At 32.1% G+C, this 24,480-nt stretch overlaps 2 protein-coding genes across 2 annotated transcripts in view; one reads left to right on the top strand and one right to left on the bottom strand.

Annotated features, from left to right (window-relative positions):
• LOC129232086 (zinc finger protein 678-like) overlaps nt 1-19,199 on the top strand; it is a 34,374-nt gene extending 15,175 nt beyond the window's left edge. Inside the window, exons 2-4 of the mRNA XM_054866324.1 lie at nt 11,437-11,533; nt 16,660-16,847; nt 18,693-19,199. Coding sequence (XP_054722299.1) covers nt 11,437-11,533; nt 16,660-16,847; nt 18,693-19,019 — 612 coding nt within the window. The 3' untranslated portion in view covers nt 19,020-19,199. The remainder of the gene's footprint in view (nt 1-11,436; nt 11,534-16,659; nt 16,848-18,692) is intronic.
• A 2,536-nt stretch (nt 19,200-21,735) lies between these two features.
• On the bottom strand, nt 21,736-23,226 carry LOC129232085 (uncharacterized). The gene is made up of 2 exons (XM_054866323.1): nt 23,124-23,226; nt 21,736-22,664 (listed from the first exon to the last, which is right to left on the bottom strand). The coding sequence occupies exons 1-2, from the start codon at nt 23,224-23,226 to the stop codon at nt 21,736-21,738; spliced, it is 1,032 nt and encodes a 343-aa protein (XP_054722298.1).
• Nucleotides 23,227-24,480: the final 1,254 nt, after the last annotated feature.

The raw sequence follows: 24,480 nt of genomic DNA, 5'->3' as shown, positions 1-24,480 counted from the left end.
TGGTACCCTGAATTTGATTTTAATTGCCTCATTGAGAAAAATGTCTTTGTTTTCTCTTTTTTTTGTGTGTGTGTGTGTGTGTAAAAATGTTAGAAATTCTATATTTGTAATAAAGTTTACAGATGTAACCACATCAAAAAATAAATTGAGCATTAGACTTTTGTTGTAATCTTTATGTGGTAATGACCTGAACTGTTAGTATGGAATGAATGAGTTTTCTTCATGCTAAGTTGTATTTAAAATCTCTGTCAAAATTAAATGTAAACATTGCTTTTCCACAAACATTGAAAATAAGTACAAGTCCTCTACTGGTGCTGGGAATGATTTTTTTCTTTGTTTCACTAAGAAACTGTCTACTTTCTTTTCTTTATAACATTGTTTTGATTTGAAAATATTGTTCAAAATGTAAGTAATAGATGCATGATGTGATGCTGAGAAATAAATAACAATAGATGCATTTGTTTCTTATTCATATGAGTTGAAAATAAGTCATGTTTCAAATTACACCCCCCTCAACTCCTTAATTTATTTCTGAATATTTCTATCTACATCAAATTAAAGTAATAATTTTCAACTTTATTCAAATTAATATTTTAACCAAGAGTGCCTACTGAACCACTAAAATATTTAGAAGTTCTTGGTATTCTTTTTTTTTGGGGGGGGGGGGAGCTGTTACCTCGTTTTGACCATCTACCTATTTCTAGTATTGAACTTTCAAGTTTTCCTTTGCATATTTTTCTTTCAAATTTTTAATTTAATGTTTAACTTAATCACATTTAATTCAGAAAATTGTACAGCGTAAACTTAAACATGCAATTTTAATTAGCATTTTTTTTAATAGCAGACCATTTTAATTTGATATTGCTTTTTAGATGGTTACAGGAAATATTTTTAGATTTAAAACTCTTTACAACGTTTGCCTTTCCGAAACAAAAACAAGCAATTTCTAATGTGCATTATGTGTCGTTCATTTATTTATTTTCATTTTCTTACCTTTTTTTTATCTCTATTTATTTTGAATCAATTAAATTCTAACACATGGAGGTGAGAATTCACATGCTGCGAACCAAAAAAAAAAAAGAAAGAAAGAAAAATTATTACAAAAAAAAAAAAAAAAAACTGTCGGCAGATTTAAATGGATATATTTTTGCTGAAATTAAAAAATAATAAATTATTCCTTTGTTTTAACTGTAAAAGGCATGTGACAGCAAAGTTGCACTTTTTGAAGATTAGCCCATTAGTGACTGAAGTTTTTAATTAAACTAATGTTTTCTTTTTCGAATGAAAATGCTGAAAATTTTGTGTTTTAAATAAAGTTTATAGATACAATAACACCAAAAAGTAAATTGAACAACAGAGATCTATGTTGTTTACAACAACAATAAGATCATGCTATTGATCTGAAAACTTGCATGAAATAAACGAGTTTTCCTCATGCTAAATTGTTTTCAATTTTTAGTTTTTGCTTTGTCATAAAAATTCAAAATAAGTACAAGTCCTTTTTCGGTGCTCTGAATTGTTTTAATTTTGTTTCATTAAAAAAATGTCTACTATCTAACTACCTTTCATTCTAGTATTGTTTTGGTATAAAAATGTTGTTGAAAATTTTAAATAATAGATAGTGTACTTTCAAGAAATAAATATAAAATAATGGAGACATCTGTTTCTTATGCATATAAGAATGTTGAAAAAATATGTCAAAATACACCCCCCCCCCTCCTTAACTTCCCAATTTATTTCTGAATATTTCTATCTGCATCTAGTTTCAAATAAAAATGACCTCTGATTAATATAATTTCAGTTTTCAACTTTATACAAATTAATCTATTAACTAGGTGTGCCCACTAAACCATTAAAATATTCAGAGGTTCTTAATCTCTTTTTTTTTTTTGGAGTGGGTTGGGGCGAGATAGGATCCCCGCAGTGTGGGTTGCCCCACGTCTTAAGGGGTCCAACGGCCTATGAAATTAAAGAAAAAAATTGAAAAAACCTAGCACTAAGACTTATTTAACGTTACAAATATACACTGATGGCCTCTGGGGAGGGGCTATACAGATTTTGTTGCAGGGAGGCCTAAAATGTATAGATCCTGGCCTGGATATGATACCTTGTTTTAAGCTTCTACATATTTCTTTTATTACTCTTTCAAACTTTCCTTCAGGGGCGTAGCTAAGGGGGGGGGGGGGGTTGGGGACAACCCCCCCCCCGAAAAGTTAGTCTCAAAAAAAAGAAAAGAGAAGAGAAAGAAAAAAAAAGAAAAGGAAAAAATTCCAAGCGATTATATATATATATATTTATATGTATATATATATATATATTATATATATATATATATATATATATATATATATATATATATATATATATATATATATATATATATATATATATATATATATATATATATATACATATATATATATATATATATATATATATATTATATATATAAAAGAAGTAACCCCCCCCCCCCGAAAGTCGGGTCTAGCTACGCCACTGCTTTCCTTTGCATATACATGGGTGCCACACCCCTAACAGCACCCCCCCCCCCCCCGTAGGTGGGCATCCTAGGCATATTTCGGAATTTTTAAGCTAATGCTAAACTTTGTTCCATTTAAATCAGAAAAGTGTATATTTTTCCTTTTATAGAAAAAAAATAAGTAATGCTTTTGATATCAATACTAGAAATATTTCTATGTTCAAAAATCTTTATAAAGCTTAATTTAATGTAGCAAAAACAAGCAATTTTTTATGTTCGTTATTTGTTGCTTATTTATTTATTTTAATTTTCTTAATCAGTTTTTGTTCTTTCATTCATTTTGAATCAATTAAAATTATAATATAATTTTCGTTGTCTCGGAATCTTTTGATTAATTTAAAATTGATCGTATTAAGAGAATAAGGTTTAAGAAAAAAAATCTGCTCTTAATTTTGCTAACACAGGGCCATTTTGTCTTTTTTTAATGTTTGAATCAAAATCGAGCGTTTCATTTATTGACTGCATGCATTTTCGAATCCGCGTGCTTTTACATCCTTCAGAACCCGTTTCAGCCACTCTTCCCGCTCCCGTGTGTGACTTTTTTTTGTAACGAAACTCGAAAGCGAACAAGGAGCCAATCTTGCAGCTCGGCGGCAACCCTATCTTCCCCTTGTAACCGGTTGCGTTTTCCGAGCGTAGCTGTTGTCGCAACTCTGAAAACTACGTTTTCATATAGGGACTCTAGTTCGATCCGGTGATGGTGCTGCTATCTATCGGTATAAAAAACAATAATGGAGGCAAAGCACTTAGTATGCAGTCCTCGACATAAATACAGTTGTAGTCAGTTTGTGACTCGGAATCGAAATCGAATTATTGCTGTAGTTTACCTGCAACCGTAAACCGAATCTTGTTGCTGGCTTGCTTTTGTTTGTTTATCGAATCATAATTTTATCGTCGACGTCAATTTTTGAAACTTTGTGAGTTCAATAATAAATAAGTGCTGCCGTAAAAAGTTTAAAGTTTCATTAATTCAATCTCGGAATCCGAACTAATATATGCATGCAGCTTGATTCCGTCCGGGAATTATATTTATTGCCGGAATCAGATGCTGGCGGTGAACTTTCAGTTTTTCCACATCTTTACATATTCATCAAAACGAGTAAGTTTTAATTTTCACGTAACATGCTTTCCGATCCACGTCACTTCATGAGAACATTCCTGAGCTTTATGTTTCGACACTGTTTAAACTGTCTTCCAGTTATTTTGATGAAAGAAAGGAAATCAATCCCAATATTAATAACAAACAAAATACTTTGAAGAACTAAACTTTTAAGCTAAGTTTAAAAGCAAAATACTTTTCAATTGTAAATGGTAATGAATAAATAAATTAATAATAAACAATAAAAATAAGATACCTCGAAACTCAAAAACAACCTTAAATGCATAAAACTAAAAACTATTGTTAAATTTAGACAACATTAAATTAAATTTTTTTGAATAAATTCTGTTTTATAATTATTCAGTTTTTCAAAATATTTTAATCCTATAAGTAAATGCCAGCTCATAGTTCTTAAATTTTTTCTACATATGTCTGTTTCTCAACTTCTTTTTTTATTTCGGGCACACATTCCTTAGAAAAGTCATATATGAGGCAGTGAGAAGCAAAGGGGTGCAAGTAGACTATTTTAAGTTTCAAGCAAAACGCATTTAAAGCAGGGTTGGCAAAAACCTGGGGTTTTTTTAAAAGCCCATGGACCCAGGGTTTTTTGGGTTTTTTAAATAAAACCCAAAAAAACCCAACTGAAGCTGGGTTTTTTAAAAGAAATGTGGGTTTTTTTTGTCTTTTTTTAGGGAAAATGTGGGGTACTTGTAGCATATTGTAGCATAAGTATATGGACAAAGTGCAAAAATTGTCTTGGGGTAAAAAAGCTGGAAAACTAGTTAAAATTCAGCGTTTTCTGAAGGAAAGTATAAAAGACGACAAAACCCAAGAATGGTGAAGTTTCAGATTTTTTAGTTTTCATTATTACCAACAGTTAAGGCAAAGTTACTTCTCGAGTGAGAAAATCTATTGTTTGTATTCAATTGCTACTACTTTTTTTTTTTTTTTTGCATTTTACTTTCCTGTATTTCATTTTGTTATGCAAAACTACTGTAGAACCTCAAGTAGTTTTTACTCCCTTTTTACTGAATTCCAGCTTAATCAAGATATTTCTTTCAATTTTATGTTGCCAGTTTTTCTATTTCTGTGTACAAACTAAGAAATATTAAACTTATGTCCAATGTCTGTGGTGAAGAAGAAACGAAAAAGAAGTTTAAATTGTGAAAGTATATAAATTAATTTTTAAAAAACTTCTCAGAAAATTTTAAAAACCCAAAAGTGGGCTAAATAATGGGTTTTTTCAAAAAACCCCATTGGGTCCGACCCAACTGGGTGCAATCCGGCCAACCCTGATTTAAAGATCAGATCCTAGGTAGGCTTTCATTGAAATTTTTTTCTAAATCATGCTGTACAGCAACATCTACCAGGACTACTAGTACCATCTCTTGCCCCAACACAGGGGAGAGGTTCCCCTACCATGTGTACTGGTTATCTCCAAATTTTTAATTATGAAAACCATTAAAAATAAATGAAATCATACAGTCAAATCCGCTTAATGAAATAGCCATTTTGCTACAAAAAAAATTGTAATAAGCGAGATATTCATTTAACCAGGGATTAAACTAACGCATTACATTGGTCTGGTACGTTGCAAATGTATATTCTATTGAGCGGGATATTCTTTTATCGGATATCCTAATAAGCAAGCTCGACTGTAGTTTTCTGAAAACTACTCAAGACAACTGAAATAATACTTTCCGGAATAGAATTTGTTCAATATATCTCAGAGTGGAAAAAACCATGGGAAAACCCATGGTTTTTTTCACCCTGCAAAAATGGAATTTGCACGAACGACTTATGTACCTACAGTTTTTTAAAATTTTCTTTTGCTCAGAAATTAATAAAAAACCTTAAAGAAGCTTTGATAAAATTCGAATTTTCGTTGTATTAGCTTTCTAGCTTAAAATAAATATAATATTTCGCTTGCTTTAAAGAGATAAAAAATTCAAAAAAATTTTAGTTTACAAATTTTTAAATGTCCAAGTAGCATAAACAATTTATTTTCGAAAGGAAAATAATTGATAATTTTTTTGTAAAGATGATTATCTTATAAATCTGGAGATGCGCAGGTAGTTTTTCTGTATTTCTCAATTACTTTTCTTGGATGTCTCCAGTTAAAGAGAAAAAATGTATTTTTTTTTAGAGAAAAAAATAGAGAAACTTAATTATTTTCTATATTATTCAACAACTTTCTGTTAAAGTCAAATAGCTTGAAAATCTGAATGAAATCTGGAAAAAAAAATCTTAACAATTTAAATTTTTTATAGGATTGATATTTGTTTTGGGGCTAATCTAAAGGATCCAATTAAATTTTAAATTTTTTACAGTTTTTTTTTTTTTTTAATTTAAAGGCTGTTCTATAAACTTGGCTCTCATTAAAAGATAAGAAATAAAATCAATATGTGAAATGTGATTTCTTGATTACAATGCTCAGTAGAAGTTAATCTTAAAATCTTTAAATTAAATTTAATTCTAAAGCAGCCAATAAAATTAAGTTCAAAATTGGGAGAAGAAGAAATATAGGTATGATTTCCAAGCTATTCGTACAAAGCTGTATACAACCGCTGCATTTTTGTGTAAAATTTGCACCAGACACATAGTACCCATCCACTCCCAGCAACATATTTTCATTGATATTTTATAGAGGAAATAAAATTTAAGATTTATTGTGCAAATATTTTAGAATTGAAGTGTTTATGTTTTTTAAACTCTTAAATTAACATGGGGTCACCCCCCTCTCCCCCAGGCGAGTGTCACCCGAGGGTTTTGCTAGAAAGCTTCTTTCTCTAAAGTTACAGCTTACAGAAATTGAATTCACACTCGATTTGATCAACATTTATTTGTTAAGCATTAAAAGTAGAGCAAATTAATCCTTCTCATTAAAAAAAAAAATGGTGTTTTTGAGTAATTTTACTTTAAAAATCGCAGCTGTTTAAAAATTTGATTTTCAAATTGAATTACTACCGTTGTATGCATCTTAGATTTGCAATAAAACACGAGGCGAAAATTTCATAAAAAAAAGAACTAATTTTTCTATCACTGTTTACAATTTTTCCTCTTTCCAATGAAGCGGAATAAATTGAAAAGAAAAAAAGTCGAAGTCGACCATTTTCCTCCACAGCCCTGAAAAAAAATCTCCTCCAGTTTCTTTTTAAAAAAGAGTTGACTGTTGTATTTTTCCACGCACAAATATTAAAATATACAGTGGTGGTCAAAATGATAAGGACAAAAGGAAAAACCACCAAATCTTCGCTGCCTTTGGTGGGTAAGTTATGCAAATTTTATGACTAATAACTAATTGTAAACTTTTTTTTATAACTTTTATTGGAAACACAAAGGAATATCTTATTCCTAGAAGAAAGTTTGGGTTTGGACATCCGTGGGGTATTGACAAAATTATAAGAACAATTAGATTTGTGTGTTCTAAAAAGCAAAATTTGAATGTGTTTTGTTCTGCGAACTGTGTTACATAACGATATAAATCAGACGTTCCCAAACTTCAGACCTCCCCGAACCCTCTCCGGAAAAATCACAAACTTCGCTCCCACAGCCCACCCCACCCCACCCTGGCGTGCACAAAAAAAAAAAAAAATGATTTGACACAGTTAAATCTATTGTTTTCTAATATATTTTTAAGCTTTTTTTCCCTTTAAATTTATTTATTCATTGTTCTGTATATTTTGCAGAGTTCTTGTCGTTTCTCACACTATTATTTTGAGTTATGGAAGTAAAATACTATTTGCAATTCAATCTTTACTAATAATAAAGTAGAAAGTCTGTCAGGATCTCTGTGAGACGCATAGCGCCTAGACCGTTCGGCCGATTTTCATGAAATTTGGCACAAAGTTAGTTTATAGCATGGGGGTGTGCACCTTGAAGCGATTTTTCGAAAATTCGATTTTGTTCTTTTTCTATTCCAATTTTAAGAAAAAAATTTCCGAGCAAATTATCACAACGTGGAATAGTAAATTACGAAATCATCATAACGTGGATCCGTAACATGGGAGATTCATTTAACATAGCCAATTGGCGAGAACTTCATCATCCATTATTTTTTGATATACAGGCGAACCAAATGACCTTTTGATTTTCTACTACGGGTAAAGCTGTGCGGGTGCCACTAGTTTGGAATAAAAATGATATCACTTAATTTCTTCAACAAGCTTACTAATAAAAAAGAACTTTTGAAGTTAGTGAACAAAACACTGTTAGCCTAGTTTAAGTGTCTTAATTTTTCATATGAGTGGTATTTTTATGGCGTATTAGGATTTGAATGATTGACTATGGTTTGGGCAAACCTACCCTGGCAGCGTCGTAATGCTGTGATTAGAATCTGCGTAGCATTCACAATGCTGTTTGCTTAAGTTTGCTTCAATAATGAGGAGCCACCGCCCTCCGCTCGCTATTGGTCACCTTAGCACCCAATATAAATGGAGGGTGCAAGTCCAATCATTGGCTTAGCAAAAGCTAAAGCTACGACTCCAAGTCACGTGACTGAACAACGACGAATGGTTGACACGTCTTGAGTGAAACTAGCGAAAGAAACTTGATTTCTTCCAATGCTTTGCTTTAAAATCTATCACGTGACTTGGGATCTGTGGTTCACGTAAGAAAATCTTCATTCACTCCATTTTATCTCTTCTCAATGTTGGTCACCAGTCCCCGAATGACTGGTCACCAGTCATTCATTGCAATCAATGCATTATTAATGCTTTAATTGTAATTATAATACTAAGAAAATATGCTTACTGCTTATACAGAAAAAAAAATCAACTAATTCCACTAGCACCAGTGCTACAACTTTGCTCACCGCTCTTGTTCATCAGTTCACCACATACAAACTACTTCAACACAGTCCAGCAGGTGCTGGTTCAATTTAGCATGAAGTATGCTAATAATATCTAAATATTTCATAGACTAATAATAAGAATAGACCGAGCTATGGTAACCCTTTTGCTACTCATAAACCAAACCATGTGACTGGTGGATATCCTAGCAACAGCGGGCGTTGATCGTAGCTGACGATCAACGCCCGCGAGAAATTAAAATAAATAGAATTGATGGAACACGGAAGAATGATCTTTTATGGAGTCCGATTTGTAAATTTGTTATTCTAAGTTGTAAATAGTTTGTTAATATAGTGAGTTTTTCGTTTAGATAGTATTGTGCATTTTCTTTAGTCAATTTCAATGGCTCTCCAAGCAATTAAAGATGCAAGCGCCCAAAAAGAATCAGCAAACGGTAAGATTTTTACCTACAATTTCAATTTAAGATACCCATTAGTACATTTTTGCGTTAACGCAAAACGTTTACGCCATTACGTTCACGCCAACGCTGACGTAGCAGTTCCGAATGAAATAAAAGTAATTGAAAACTGTGATCAAAAACTAATTACTAATGTCAAAATAATGCATAACTAAAAGAAAAATTGTTCAATCTCTGCACCTGGAAAAAAAATATAATGAAAACACATTACGTCTTAAAATACATGTCAAAGTGCCAAACTATAGATAATGTTGCCATCTAGCAACCATGCTGCCAAAGTTTTCGCCAAGCCTCCCACCAGTCATATGATGTATCCATGAACCAATTTTTTCATCAGCAAGTCTGGGAAAGCTCGGTCTTAGTCTATGAAATATTCTGAGCACTAAATATTTTAGGCCTTGACAATTGGGCGAGAATGAAGGGATGATTGACCAAAATTTGGTGACTGTATGAAAGTCTCAAACATCAAGCATTTAGTTTCACTTCAAATGTTTTGCTGAATAAACGCAAGCATATTGTGCAACAAATTTATAAAACAGTGGTACTCCATAAATTATTAAAATCCACTATAAACCATAGCATTTGATCAATTTAGCCTTTGCTTGAAATTTTGAATGTTGACTATTAAATTTAATCTTGAAAATTTTGGAGCAAAAGTTTTATTTAAAGTATAATATCCCAGCTCTAAAAATGTGACTTGCATTTTACTTGTAATATAGTTTTGTAACAATATGAACTTCATCATGTGCACAAAATTAATTAATGTGTAGTGTGGTTACTTCCGTTAAGGGGGGGGGGGGGGCTCTTGCGTCCTGCAAGTACTTTTGCAAGAACTTTTTTAGCCTCATAAAAGTGCTTTCTTTTTGAATTAAAATATCGTTACTCGTCCTTCAAGCTATTTTTCTGTTTCCGCATTTAAGCTGGATAGCACTGCAGACCCCCAGGGGTCCGCGGACACAGTTTGGGAAACTGATATAAATGCTTTGTAAGCGAATGGGGAAGTCACATTCTATTTTTAGTCATCACGAAAAATTGAGTGAACGCACGGCAGGTGGGTTTGGTGGGGTGGTAAAATATGGTATTACTTCTCGGTGGGATAAGAATTACTTAAAGATTATTAGATTACTGCTGGAAAGACGTGAGCATTTCGCATTTTAAGTTTTACAAATCTTGTCCGTATATATATATATATATATATATATATATATATATATATATATATATATATATATATATATATATATACACACACACATTCTATCCCTCATTAAAGTCATACTAATAATTTTATTGTATCTTTACAGAACTAAATCTGGACTTCATGATGACGATTTTAACAAGTACAATCTTAGTCATTTTACCCTGTCAATATGTAGTCATCCGAAGAATTTGATTAAAACAAAATCTATTTTTACTGAACTCCATAATCTTGAGAATTTTGTAAACACACGTTAAAATTCTTCAAAAATGGCACATTCTAATGAGATCCGAAACTTTATAAAACAGTATGCGTGTGATGATTGCCCAATGCTTTTTTCTGAAGCATCAGATCTGGCAGAGCATGCGAAAGTCCATGGGGATGATAAGCCTTGCTCTTGTCCGTATTGTTTGAAAGCTTTTCCTAGAACTGCAGAATTGAAGATACATATGGGAGTCCACACTGGCGAAAAACCCTATTCGTGTGTAACTTGTTTAAAGTCTTTTTCCACTACTTCAATTTTGAAGAATCATCTTCGAACCCATACTGGGGAAAAACCCTATTTGTGTGAACATTGTTCAAAAGCATTCGCCGATTCTTCTAACTTAAGGAATCATTTGCGAATCCATACTGGTGAGAGACCATTTCCGTGCAAATACTGTCCGAGTACATTTTCGGACCGTTCACATTTGAAAAAACATAATAAAACCCATACTGGCGAAAAGATGTGAGCTCTGCTCAAAGACATTTTCTCAAGCTTTAATTTTGGAGTCGCATATGAAAGTCCATTATGGCAAGAAATCCGTATCGTGTCAATGTTGTTTAAAAGTATTTTATCTGGCTTCAAATTTAAAATGCGAGTCAGTAAAATCAGAAAGTTCTTCAGAACTTACAAATTATGAAGAAACAATACCCACAAAAAGCAGTAATCAAGTACGTACTGTCTAAAGGCATTTTCCTAAAGGGGATATCACACGAGAGAAATTACGGGACATCGTAACCGCAATAGCAACCGTAACGCTATCCGGAACTGGTTTTTCCACTCACTTCCACAAACGATTGCTCCAAAATACTCGTGTGCTATTGAAATTCGCAGTTGCTCGTATAGGGGCAAATTTTTTCCTCCGCTAGAAAAAAATTGCCTTAAATTCAAGTTACCAAGGAACCAATCAGGGTCCTGGGATTTCCTGACGTCACGCGCCAACACTGAAGCTCATTTCAAACATGGTGACCAGCACCACCATGGATGGCGGCAATTGGAGTTCGGAAATAATCGAATTTTTAATTAGTGAAATTAGAGAAAAAAATCATCTATGGAACATAAATTCCCAGGCGTACAAAATCCATACGCTAAAGCGTATTTCGTTCGAGGAAATAGCCGGGAAAATGAAAGTGGAATTCCCGGCACATGCATCCCTGTTCACCGGAAGTAAGTAAACTTTTAAAAAATTTTGTTTTGAAATTGTCTTATATTATTTTAACGCAATTACTGTTGTAACTTTATAACTAGTAGCTTTTGCAGCCATTTATTTTGTAATTCTGTCATTGTTTCAAATTTTCATCAATTTTTAATATCGGAATGAAGCCTAGAATACCAAGAAACTCGCCAAATTTCGTATTGTTCTAGGTTTTTTTTTTTTGATGTTCCAAAAATTCAGCTTCATGTGTTTCTGTTTTTTTTTAAATACATTTTTACATTTCATACTACTTCTTAGAACTCGACTTGAATAAAAAATGGAAGTGAAGCTAGTCAGATTTTAATTCTAAATTGATATTTGGCATGTTTGTCAGGGGTCGTTGGACCGGATTCAATAATTTTAATACTATGAATATTTTTATTTCAGTATGTGTCCAACAGTTATCCCCAACAGTCGTACAAACCCTTTACAAAATCACATGGTACAGTTATATTGAACTACTTTTATCTCAGAAACAAGTTTTGATTTCTATATTTTCGGTTCTGAATAACTTTTATAAGTCTTCACTTTTATTTTTCATCGGTTTTTAAGAATCGAGTCATAAATTAAACTCTTCCTCTAAAGTAAGTTCTTTTAGTTCATAATTATTTGCTGATTCTTTTAATTTTCATTATGAAGAAAAAAAATATACAACAGCAAAATCCACTCTTGAATAACCCAAAGACTGAAAAATATTAGAAAAGCACTGTTTCTATTAATAGCAACTGTGAGGTTGATGAAGACCCCAAGCTGTGGATTCTTGAAACAGTGTAGATGGTTATGGCATAAATGGTGCAAAAGTAGAAGTTTGTCAACTTAATATTTTGCTATGTTATATTGATCTTTAAAATTTTTTTTTTTGCGCTCAACACAAAAGAGCTTAAATTAGTAACAATATTGGAAAATATGTGTCATTAAAATTGTTTAGCAGTTGTTTTCGCAATGCGGACCAATGTACCCTGTGCTCTGTGCATATTGGTATGCTTCACAGAGCCCTGTTAAAAAAATAAAGCAAATCAATTGAGCATTTTCAAAAAAATCTGAGGTGATGAGAAATATTACATGAAATGGAAGGGAAAAAAGAAACGTCTCATTAAGTTTTTAGGATGAGACAAAAAATGAAAAGTTGAAAAAGCAGACCATCATACCCCATCTTCAGGGCCATTGAGAGCCACTGTTCGCATTAAATTTAACGCTAAGTAACTAACTACATTTTTTAAATTGTGGTCCAATGTGATTAGTTTTACTGGTCTGGGACCAGAGGGCCAGCAATTGTTTTGAACGTTGTCATTTTGGTATATAAAGTAAACTCCCTCTATCTGAACACTCTAATGTGAACACCCCAATATTCTGAACACATTTTGATGGATCGGTGAATACATATGCATTATCCAGTCTATAATGAACACCTCCATAATCTGAACACTTTTGTTCGGCCCCTTCAGTGTTCTGAATAGGTCATTTTTGCACAACCAAGGTCAAGCATATCTTTTTACCAGGGGCTTATTCAAGGAAATTTTATTTAACTAAACTTATAGAACAGTATGAGGCAGAGCCTTTCTCAGCAGCCTAATTTCATTCTCATTTCATGTAAATTTTGATTTTACTACTTTGTTGGCTGTGTTTTTTGCTTTTCGTGTTGAGTACATACATATTCTGTGTAGAGTTTTAAACGATTTGAGAATATTTTTTAACAAAATATCTTGCCAAATTGTATTGTATGATTCAAGGAAAAAAAATTACTGTTCCATTTTATATTTGTGTTCTTGATTTTCAATTTTCGATGCATTTCAAAACTGGTTAATTCAAAGAGTCATACAGATTGAGCGCCCAATCCAAAAAAAAGTGGACATGAGGATGAAAATTCAAATTTCATTCAATATGGTTGAAATTTTGCATACACACTGTTAAAAGTATACTATTTCATATTTTATTGAAAAAAAATTTCATTTATGTCATTAACATTCTTATTTTAATTACTAAAGTGGAACTATATCAGTACGAACTAGACTGCACCAAAACTGCTTATGTTGCATGGTCTATTACAGCTGAACAAATAATTCTAGAAATCTATAAAGTTTCACACATAATCTGACATTCATTAGCAACAGTTTTTTCCTGAAGAGAAATGTCTACTAATCTTCACTACAAAAGGTAAGCATATTTAATTATTCTTAATTATTGTGTCACACCCGCAACAAAAAAATGCATTTATATTTCCACAGAAAAATTTATTTGCCTAAAAGTTTTGAAACTTTATTCTAAAATAGTTTACTAAAGTACTTTGAATAACAAACAGAAAAAAAATTAATTAATGTTTTAATTGGAGTTATTTAGCGTTGCGGGTGTGACGTGTTCCTGTTGCGGGTGTGACATTTAGTTAAAGTCACACCCGCAACATCTTTTTAAATTGAACACAAATGTAATTCTGGAATGCATGTAGATGACAGCACTAATGTTTTAACCTTTGGCCTAACCTTTGGCCTTTGACTTATTTGTCTAGACCCCAGTTAATTCAAAATTAGTATCTTTAGAGCATGTGCAGTTGATTTATTTAGTTTGGTATTCTATATTATTGGTTCTCCTAAGAAACATTTTTGTATTTCTTGATTTATAATTAAGGCAACTATTCAATAAGGTAAGATTTGTTTTTTTTTTAAATAAATTTTTAAAAAACCAAAACAATATTTTATCTTTTTTAATATGCATAAAAGTGTATGATTTTGCTTTCAGCATTTGACTTTTTCCCCCTTTACTTTTTAAAACAAATAATGTAATATTAGGGACAGATTATTTTTTACTTCAAATTCAAAATAAATATAGAGAAATAATAAAAATAGTAATGAAACTTTTATTAAAATATTTATTAAAAAAAAACTTTGTATAAAATTCTGTCAGTTAAAGTTTTAAATGAATCAAAACTTAATGTTTTTAATTTCATTTGGGGTTAAAAAATTAAAAGAACTTCAAAAAAAAAAAAAAAAACATGTTCAACAATATATTCTGGGACTTGTAGTGCTATATTTATTCACTTTACACTTTTTTTTGTTTTTGCAGAAGAATGAACAGCACTGAAAGATTCCGAAATCATCATAAAAAGATGAAAGAAAACTCGGCTAAATACTCGGAATATTTTTGAAAAGAAAGGGAAAGAAACAAAGCAAGAATAGAAATTACGAAGAAACTACTTTAAAAAATTATATCTGTGGCCATGAAAAAATAGAAAATGTAGAGGCAAAACCAGAATGAGAGGCAGAGAAAGTGTAGAGAGAGAAAGAAATCTTCGACAAAAGGGGCCACACCATCTCCAGCTGTAGAAACGGAGTCGATGGCAATTTTTTGAAGAGCTCAAACCTTTGGTATTGCAATCCATAGACAGGTACAATCTTCTGTTAATGTCATACAACCATAAAGACTACAACATTAAAATTGCATGGTCATACTTTGCAAGGACTCATAGATAAGGAGCTGTGGATGGTGTTGGTGCGGTAACAAAAAAAAAATGGTGTCACTTGCCGTTCTACAGCTTAGAGCAACAGTCAATTCTGCATCGGATTTTGCCATTTGAGCAGAAAAGGCTCTTAAAAAAATCAGAGTACTTTATTCTGCGGAGAGCGACATCAAAAAAGATGTTGCAAAAATGCTTCACACACGCTGCTGCCTTGTACAAAGCTATACCAAACTTACAATCGGTACACCATGTTGTACCGATCGATATGGGTACAATTCAAGTGGCAGGCACTAACTGCAGAAAGTGCACTGAAGATAGTTTCATTGCTGCCTCAGTCGGAAACGATCTCCCTTGGTAATATAAATGCTATTGGAGATTTTGTAGAATTAGTTTTGTTTTCTACCTCAAAAAAAAAAAAAAAAAAGTCAATTCAAGCAAATAGATGGAGAAGACATACAAGTAGAATACTTGAAAAAAAAAACCCCTTCAGAACATGTATACATCTGGCCCAATCAGTCAGACATATCATGGGAGAAACAGAACATTGTAATAAGAAAACTAACACCCCCTGAAATCATCAATTCTAGATTGGAAATGAGATTTATGTAAAAAAAATTTCCTTAGTTATTTGCAATTTCTCTTATTTATTACTGTGCTAATCATAAAATGTCTGATTGATAACTATTTGTGTATGTTGTTATTTTATTGGCCACACAAGTCACACCCGCAACGGGGTGTCACACCCGCAACGTCAACTTTGAATATTTTTTACAGTGAAACTAATTGAGTGAGTATCTAAATTTTTGTATAGAATAATTAGTTAAGTATTACTATCTAACATAAAAAAAAACCAGTTCGATCAGTTGATATAATTCACAGAGTTTTGAATGTTTTGATCGCAAGGTGAAAATGCATGTCCTTTTTATGTCACACCCGCAACGGGTAGAAATTAATTTTTTAAAAAATAAATAAAATATCAATCAACTTGCAAATTGGCATCAATGTACCTGCAAGTAATCTTTATTGAAAAATATAACAATTGAAACCTATACTCTAAAATATTTTTGCTGATGACTAATTTAGTTAGTGTAAATGTCACACCCGCAACTTTGGATTGGGCGTGAGAAATAAAAATTGTGTAATTCATTCTACCCATATATTAACCATCCCAAGAAGTAATTGTATTTTAAGTGATATCTAGACGGACCTCAGTGATATAAAATGCTAATTCTATTTTGGTTTCTGGAGGCAATCTTTCCAACTTTAAGTGGCACTCTCAGATATTTTTCTTGCTTAGCTGACTGCTATTGTACTTAGTATGGTTCAGCTCCCTTTCTTCTATTTTAACTACCACCTAGACTAATTATGCCGAACTAGTAGTCATAAAATGTAATTTTGGTTGTCAAGACATTTGATGTCTTCTTGACAGTTCTAACAATACATATATATTACTACTATCATATGAAAATGTATGCACTCATGATACTTAATGTATTGTCAAGACTATCAAAGCAATGATACAATAAAGGCAGTAAATTTTGTACCACAACATAATAGTAAATATTGGTGAATGTTAGTGTTAATGTTTGATTATTTAGTAAAGTTCCAAACTTTTAATTGCTGTGTTTGTTTCTTATTCCTTTTTAGAGACTATAGCAAATAAGTTTAAATCCCTGTGGACCATTTTCAGGGCAAACCTGAAAAAATTAAAGAAAGTAAAGAGTGGGGCTGGTTGTGATGATTTCTCTGTGCCCTGGGCATATTTTTCCAGCCTGGAATTCCTGGAAGGGGCAGAAGCAGCTGCGGAAAGTGTGTCAAATCTGGATCAAACAGTGGTACATAGCTCTTTTCTTTTTCATTATTGTCTTTATTATACTCAAATACATTTCAGGTATATTGCATTAAAAATAAGTTATACAAACAATCCACTGTCCAAAAAGTGCATTTCGTAACTGGTTTTAGTACTTGTCGCCCTAGCAACTACTGCACCTACCAATTTTATGAGTTCATCAGGCTTAAAGTTGTGGATTAAGGCCTCCACAATTTTGATATGGTTCAGACAAGGCTAGAGAGGGACTGTAGTGCCAAATAAAAGGAGAGAGAAAAAGTTGAAACCATAATTTTTCTTTTGAATAATTTTGTCGTGTTAATTAAAACATGAGTCACCAACATAGGAAGCTTAAGTACCTTCCTCGTCCCCTAGTTGCTGTAATTCGTTCTATGAAATACTTTCTCCGTGAAATTTATTACATTATTGATTCTACTCAAGAGAAAAACTAAATCCTAATTTTAAATTCCTAACAAAGAGATGGGTGTTTTATTTTTTATTTTAAAGAGTTATTAGTGAATTGTTATTGAATGTTATGTGCTGTACATCAGGATTTGCCAATATGTACAATGATATAAAAAAATCACAATATATATCATCCAATATTTATTTTGAAAATATCATATTTAATGTTTTCAATATTTATTTTATGGACGATGATATTTGCAGTATAAAAGTTATATTGCTCATATTGTGTTTTTGTTATTAAAAATAACCAAAAAGCAAGATACTATATTTATATGATTTAATTCATCATTTATATAATGAAGTAATGTAATATTCCTTTTTTATTTTATGTTCTTAAAATTATTATTAATGTAAGGATTTTACTATAGATAAAAGAACCTAGTTCAGTAGTAAGCGTTGGTAAAAAACAAGAGGCAAACGTGCACCGACTAATGCATATTTTTTAACTTCTGAATTATATAATAGTGTAAATGTAGCTAAAAATTAAAAAATGAGTATAACTGTTGATGCTGAAGCAATTCAAATTAAATCTATAAAAATTCGAAACCAAATATTGATTATAAAATAAGTAAGTATTACATTTATCAATTAACAATCATACCCGGCGTTGCCTGGGCCAGTTACAAATATGAGAAACAATAGCTATTTAAATTTTTTTTCTCAATAGAAATAACTCAAAACATATCGCACTGACGTATTCACAAATCGGGCTCAGTACCTGCCCGTGAAACTAAAATAGTTGTAAGTGCAAAGGACAAAACAGTTCTTTAGAGCCAAAGCGAGATATTAATTTATTCTACAAAACAATAAATACCGTAAATTAAAAGCCTCATATTATTAAAAATCAATGTCAAGTATTTTGTTTGCTATTGAATAGAAACTGACAACAGATTAAAATATCATTTGCATATGAGTATAGAACATTCCTCATCCTGTTTCACCCCCTTAAAATCGAAATTTCGAAAAATCCTTTGTTAGCACACGCTTACGTTATAAAATCACCTATGTTCCAAATTTCAGCATTCTAGCCTCAGTAGGTTTGGCTGTGCATTGATTGTCAGTCAGGACAAGCTACTTTATATATACAGATTACCACAAATTTATATTAAAATGATTGTTGATTCAGCTATAAAGTTTTCAATTTTATTTTTTGTCTGATTAACCTGTTAACTGGCCAACTATGAGCTAATTCAAAGCATGCCATTTTAGAATTGACTTTGAGTTAGCTTTTAGGAGATAGATTTTAAGTTTTTGTAGAGATTTGAATTTATGTGTAGTACACCAACATTTATGTGAGCATGTGGCTGTTGAGGAGGTACCAGTTAATAAAAACTAACAGTTACACTGTTTTTAACCCAGCTCATATGCTACGAATTTTTCCTAGGTTTGCAGTCAACCTGTTACCGCAGAGGATGATATCTCGCTGGGATATTCGCAGGATCCTGCAATAGATGAGCTTCTGCAGGAAGTGAGTCAAAATGAGAGCGATCCAGCACCGGAAGCAGAAGTAGTAGATGTTTACCTGGACCCACTGCCGAACATCAGCATGGCTCCAGCAGCAGAGTCCTCTGCCAGTGCTGCGTGTTCTGTGCAGGCATCAAACCTGAATACCCCACCACCTTCAAAAAAAAAGGGTGGCAACTACCCCTCTAACTTCGCAAAAACAAAGAAAACAGCCCAAAAGCACAGCCAACAATGGGGAGGAGGATAAGCTGTTGACAGAGGCGTGCAAAACACTCGCCTCCATCAATTCCTCCTGCTCATCGGCAAATTTTACCTTGCCACCAGCTGATGAGGCTTTAGGAAAATACATTGCATCTGCTATGGGGCAGTTTAAGCACCCCACTGCAAGAAATAGGTGTGAGAGAGAACTAATTAGGTTGTTAATGCAACATTTAGAAGTAGAGGAAAATTCTGTCCCAATTGCTTGATCATAAAAAATTTTTCTGTATTCTTCAAAAATAAAATGTTTTTCTCTGAAGATTTTATTACATTTTATGGTTCAAAACTTTCAGTTACACTTTAAAAGATAAATAACAGACGAATTTGTGCTCAGCTTTTTCATTTGATTTTGAGTTTTATTTGCTACTTGGGTCATTTTCAAATGCATCGGCACATTAGGTTCGACACAATTAAAATTTTTTATTGTTATAGACGTAAAAACTTGCCTTGGCATAAATTCCTTACAATTTACAGCTTTCTAACAATGTGATCATTTGTGAGTTAATTTGCTAATATTTTAAAGTCAAGAAAAAAAAAAAAAACCATCTTGGCAAGTTACCATTTTACTCATGAGTGTTACCTTATGTAATTTTTTTTCTAAAAATAAATAATCTGATAAGTCTTGATTAAACTATATTAAATACTCAGTTTTAACTAAAAATGGTATTAATATTTAATTATTTATGAAACTTTTTAAGTATTTGTAAAAAGCCTTTTCTCATGAGTGTTACTTTATTTCCTAAATAAAGGGTAATTTTTGCGATAAAAACATATTACATTAAACAAATGTTTTCATTGCAATTACCACGAACAGATAAAAAAATTTATATATTGCAACCAATTTCAAGATAAAGTTTATTAATAGAAATGCTAAGTTTTTTTAGCTGCAGAAACACTCATGAGAGATGGGCTCATTAAAATAATAATTGTAGTTTTGGCAGTAATTCTTCTAAAATATGTAGTTATTTTTCAATACCATATCTTGAAAATCGAGTCTTTCTTAAACAGACTACACAAATTTCATTTTTGGAAACATTACTTTTGTGTGTCAAGTGTTCACTCTTTTATTTTTTAAGAAAAAGTGCATTTGTTATATGAAAACATATCTCTTTTATGAAGGTATGAGTTCAGGGTTGTCCACAAGGGGGGATTATGGAGCAAATTGCACCACCAAAATTTTTGCGGCGGATTTTTAAAATTTATTGATTTATTTTTAATTTAAATTATTTATTTTACTTTAGTGGATCTTAGTTAACAGAAGTGCATCTTTTACTCACTCCTAAATTTTTTTCCCAATTGAGTGATTACAAAAAAGAAGAAAAAACACTAAAATATGATTTTTTTTTTAAACAATTGCAGGAGTCCTTTCCTCATAAAATTTTAGTGAAATTTAATTTTAAAAACTTTTTAAATTCAAAGGCACATGCAGTATTTACTATTTTAAAGTATATGGATTAGTTATCTTTAATTACATAATGATATTTATTTCGTATCATAAAAGAAATGTAATTTGCGTAACGATATAGAGTAGTATACAGAAGTATATGTTTGCCTATTCTTTTTTAAAATCTCATTTTATTAAATTTCTGGTACTATTTTAATAAACTCAAAACCATTCATCTTTCCTGTGTGCAATATGTATCTAGTTGTTTTATTTAAAGTGTTAGAACATGTCCAATATATTAATTAGAAAAAATAATTAAGAAAGACTTATCGGTGGGCTCTATATCTTTTAGTTATGATAGAAAAGAATAATTTTATAGAAGTCATAAAATCTGTATATCTTCTTTAACAAGAGTAACCACTTTAAATAAGACTTTGAATAAAAGTAAATAAGATTTATTATTTTTCTTGCATGAACAAAGATGTTTACAAAAAGTCTTACAAAATGAAATGCACAATTTTTTGCAATACATAGTCATTCTCATAAAAACTGATTTGAACTTTATTTCTAATAATGTAAATGTCAAGCTATGATAACTGCATGAATATGAAGATAATATGCATGAATATAACATGCAAAGAATATGAATAATTTTAGTGTGGGTATAATCACAATCATTGAGTGTGGGTCACTCAATACTTTTAATAAATTAAAAAAATATATTTTAAAAATTGGTTCACGTAAGTATTTAGTTTGTCTCTATCGGGGTAGAACATTCCCTCTCAACAGTAAATTACCTTCTCTGAATCACAATAAATTACTTTTTTGAACAGAAAGTTTTGTAATTTGCAGTTGGCAACACAAGAATATATTCTTAGAATCAATTTGAAAGCATAAAACCTAATCAGGTTATTTACATCTGTCATTCCCTCACACGTTTTTAGAAATAAACAAAATAAAAATATGCTTGAAAACTTGATGATCATGTGTTACTTTCTTTGTTTTAAGAATCAAAGACAAATTAGATTATCTATGCGTAGGAAGTTTTTTAAGAGTATAAAGACTTTTTTGATATCCTGTTAAATTCTTAAAAATCAAATTTTTTATATTTGGAAAATATTTTATTTATTATTATTAAAAATAGAGAATAGATCTTGAATGTAAATTTTAATTAATAACATCCAATTTGATTGAAAATGGCAAGTGTACAAACACTTTTGAGAGCCACAATATATCTCCATAATACATATTAGTTTTCTGAACTTTGGAAGTTCAAAATGACTTTATGAGAATGACTTTTTTTCGAGAGAAAACCAGCAGGCTAATGAAGGTTACACATTTTCCACTGCCATGGAACAGCTCCAGGACCATTAAAATATTCCTTAAATTTACTGCGAACTTGCTTTGCCAGCGCTGTTCCATGTGCAGAGTTTTTATGTAGATTAATAAACTTATTGCGAGTTTCCCTCCAACTACCTGGATACAGTTGGTGCTTTTCTGTATCTTCTCTATCGATACTTGATGGAGGTGTGTAAAGATTTGTGCACCTTGCTCTTAGAAAATTGTGCAAAGCACAGGCTGCCATCACAATTTGGAAGGCATTTGATGGTGTCGTAAGCATTTTGGTTTGGAAAATGCGGAAACGGGAAGCCATGATGCCGAAAGCATTTTCAGACACTCTTCGAGCTCTTGACAACCTGTAATTAAAGATAATCTGGTCCTCTTCCAGATAATCTCCAGTGAATGGCTTCATTAAGTGTATGCCAAGTGGGAAGGCATCATCCGCTACAATGACTTGTGGAACAAGTACATTTGAGTTAGGCAATGGTTGAGCTTTCGGTATGAAAAGCTCACCAGCTTCCATTGCTGCATTCAACTTGGACTTATCCCACACGCCACCATCACTGACTCTCCCATTTGTCCCCACATCGACATACACAAACATGAGATTGGCATCTACCAATGCCATTAAAACTATGCTGTAGAAATGTTTGTAGTTCCAATATGCAGAACCTGAGTTTGGTGGAGGTTCTATATTAATATGTTTCCCGCCCAAAGCACCTATGCAATTAGGGAAATTCCATAGCTCCTGGAACCCAGCTGCAATGTCTTTCCAGTCTTCTGGGCATTGTGGAACACGTAAGTATTCTTGCAGAACAGCATACATTGCAGTGCACACAGCCGGAATTATCAACGAAATGGTGTTCAGTGCCACACGGAAGTTAAATGACATCGAAGATTGGGTCTCTCCTGGGGAAGAAAAAAAAATTATTAAAAAGAGATAATGAAACAAACCAGTGTTTTCCTGAATTCCTTGAGTGCACTTACTAAAGTTAAGAATTTTCAATGGTATCCCTTTTGGTGGACCCTTTTAATATTCTATGTAAACATGAAATTCGTACAATTTGAAGAAAAACCTACATTTGTTTTACAGCTGCAGTTTTGACGGAATATGCATGTTTTTTCTTGCCCGTTGATGGCAAGAAGTACTGTTTAACATTTTTACGTTAATAATTGCTCTTAGGTAACTTATTTCTAATTTATTCAAACTTTTTCTCAACAAAAATATTTGCTACAGCTGATAAATATTATTCGATAACCCAGGGAATTTATTCGATCAAGCGGGGATCTTTAACATTGCGTCTATGGGGAAATATTCGGTTTCTGGAGGTTTTATTCGTATAAGCGGGGTATTCATTTATCCATTACCTGAATAAGGGGTGCTGACAGTATTACGAACCAAGCATATGTTGTAGCTTGGAACGTGTCTTAAGGTACAATATGTTTGGCTGTCCCAAGGTACAATTGCCATTTGGTTTAGAAAAAACCAAAATAGCGGCTAATCTAGATGCACTATCTTTATTTTCTCATAACAAAAAAAATATACATTTAAAGTACTTCTCTTTTATATCAAAATAAAATTCCATTGATTAGTTTTACAAATACAAAGACAGAAAATGAAATAAAAATGAAGAAAATATTTACTTTGGAGCCATGAAATTTTATTTCTTTCACAAAATTGTCAATTTTACTCATTTGATGTTGATTTTTACTACAGCACCATTTAGTGGTGAAGGTTACTATTAAAGATTACAAAAACATGGGGAAGGTTGCTAAAAATAGATTCTGAGAAATTAGCGGATTTACAGTTAAGGGGGTGGTGGCTGAAAATCATAAAAGCCATATTCCTCCCCTCAAACCCGTCATGTAGGGTGGGGGGGGGGTAATTGCCCCCTTTTATCCTGTATTTTAAATACTAATCTCCCCCTGTGGCCCCTTTCAAACTTATCGCTTTCCTGAAGTGTTAAATTTCCCCTTTGGGGGCTTCACCTCCAGGGTTAGAAACCACACTAAGTCATAGCAAAATGTATTATCATACCAGTACAGTGTAGTCCATGGAAGAAAAAGGTTGGAAGACACATATAGAAATATAAAAATTATTAAAGTTCAAAAAAGGAGAGAGGGGCAAGCTTATGTTTACATGAAAAAGCGGGTAACCCTGTACATTCTCGACTACACTAACTGACTAAACTTAATTTTAAGCAAATTTGTTTAATGTACTTGATTGAAATTAGAAGCGATAGCCAGTAATTCCTTCAATTCTATATTATTGGTTTTAGAAAATGACAGTCATGGTGGGGAGTGTCACTCCCACCGCCCGCTAGTAAATCCGCACTGGTCCCAAGGTACAACACTCTCCCCTAATGTGTTGGACGACAGACCTCAGTTTACATTTCATAAAAATTAAGTTTCATTATAATGTGTAACGTTATAGTGTAGACGTTCAAAATATGCCTGCCAAGTCGAGCAGTAATACTGTGCTTAGGTTTTACTATAAACATAACTGTGTTTTAAAAGAATTCAGATCATTTAAGCTGATTACATAAACTTAAATATAAATTACTCTAAGAAATTCTTCAGTTTTGATACAGTCGACTTACACCGACAGGAAATAAAACTATTTTCTTGTTATATTCAGAGCAACAATTTTATCTTACCTGTTGCTAAATAACATAGGGTGATCGCTAAGCGTTCTCCTGCAGGGATGGCTCTTCGCATCACCGTG

The sequence above is a fragment of the Uloborus diversus genome, unplaced genomic scaffold (genome assembly GCF_026930045.1).
Source record: "Uloborus diversus isolate 005 unplaced genomic scaffold, Udiv.v.3.1 scaffold_1056, whole genome shotgun sequence".
In the NCBI taxonomy this organism is placed as follows: Eukaryota; Metazoa; Arthropoda; class Arachnida; order Araneae; family Uloboridae; genus Uloborus; species Uloborus diversus.
This window is presented reverse-complemented; position numbering and strand designations above follow the sequence as displayed.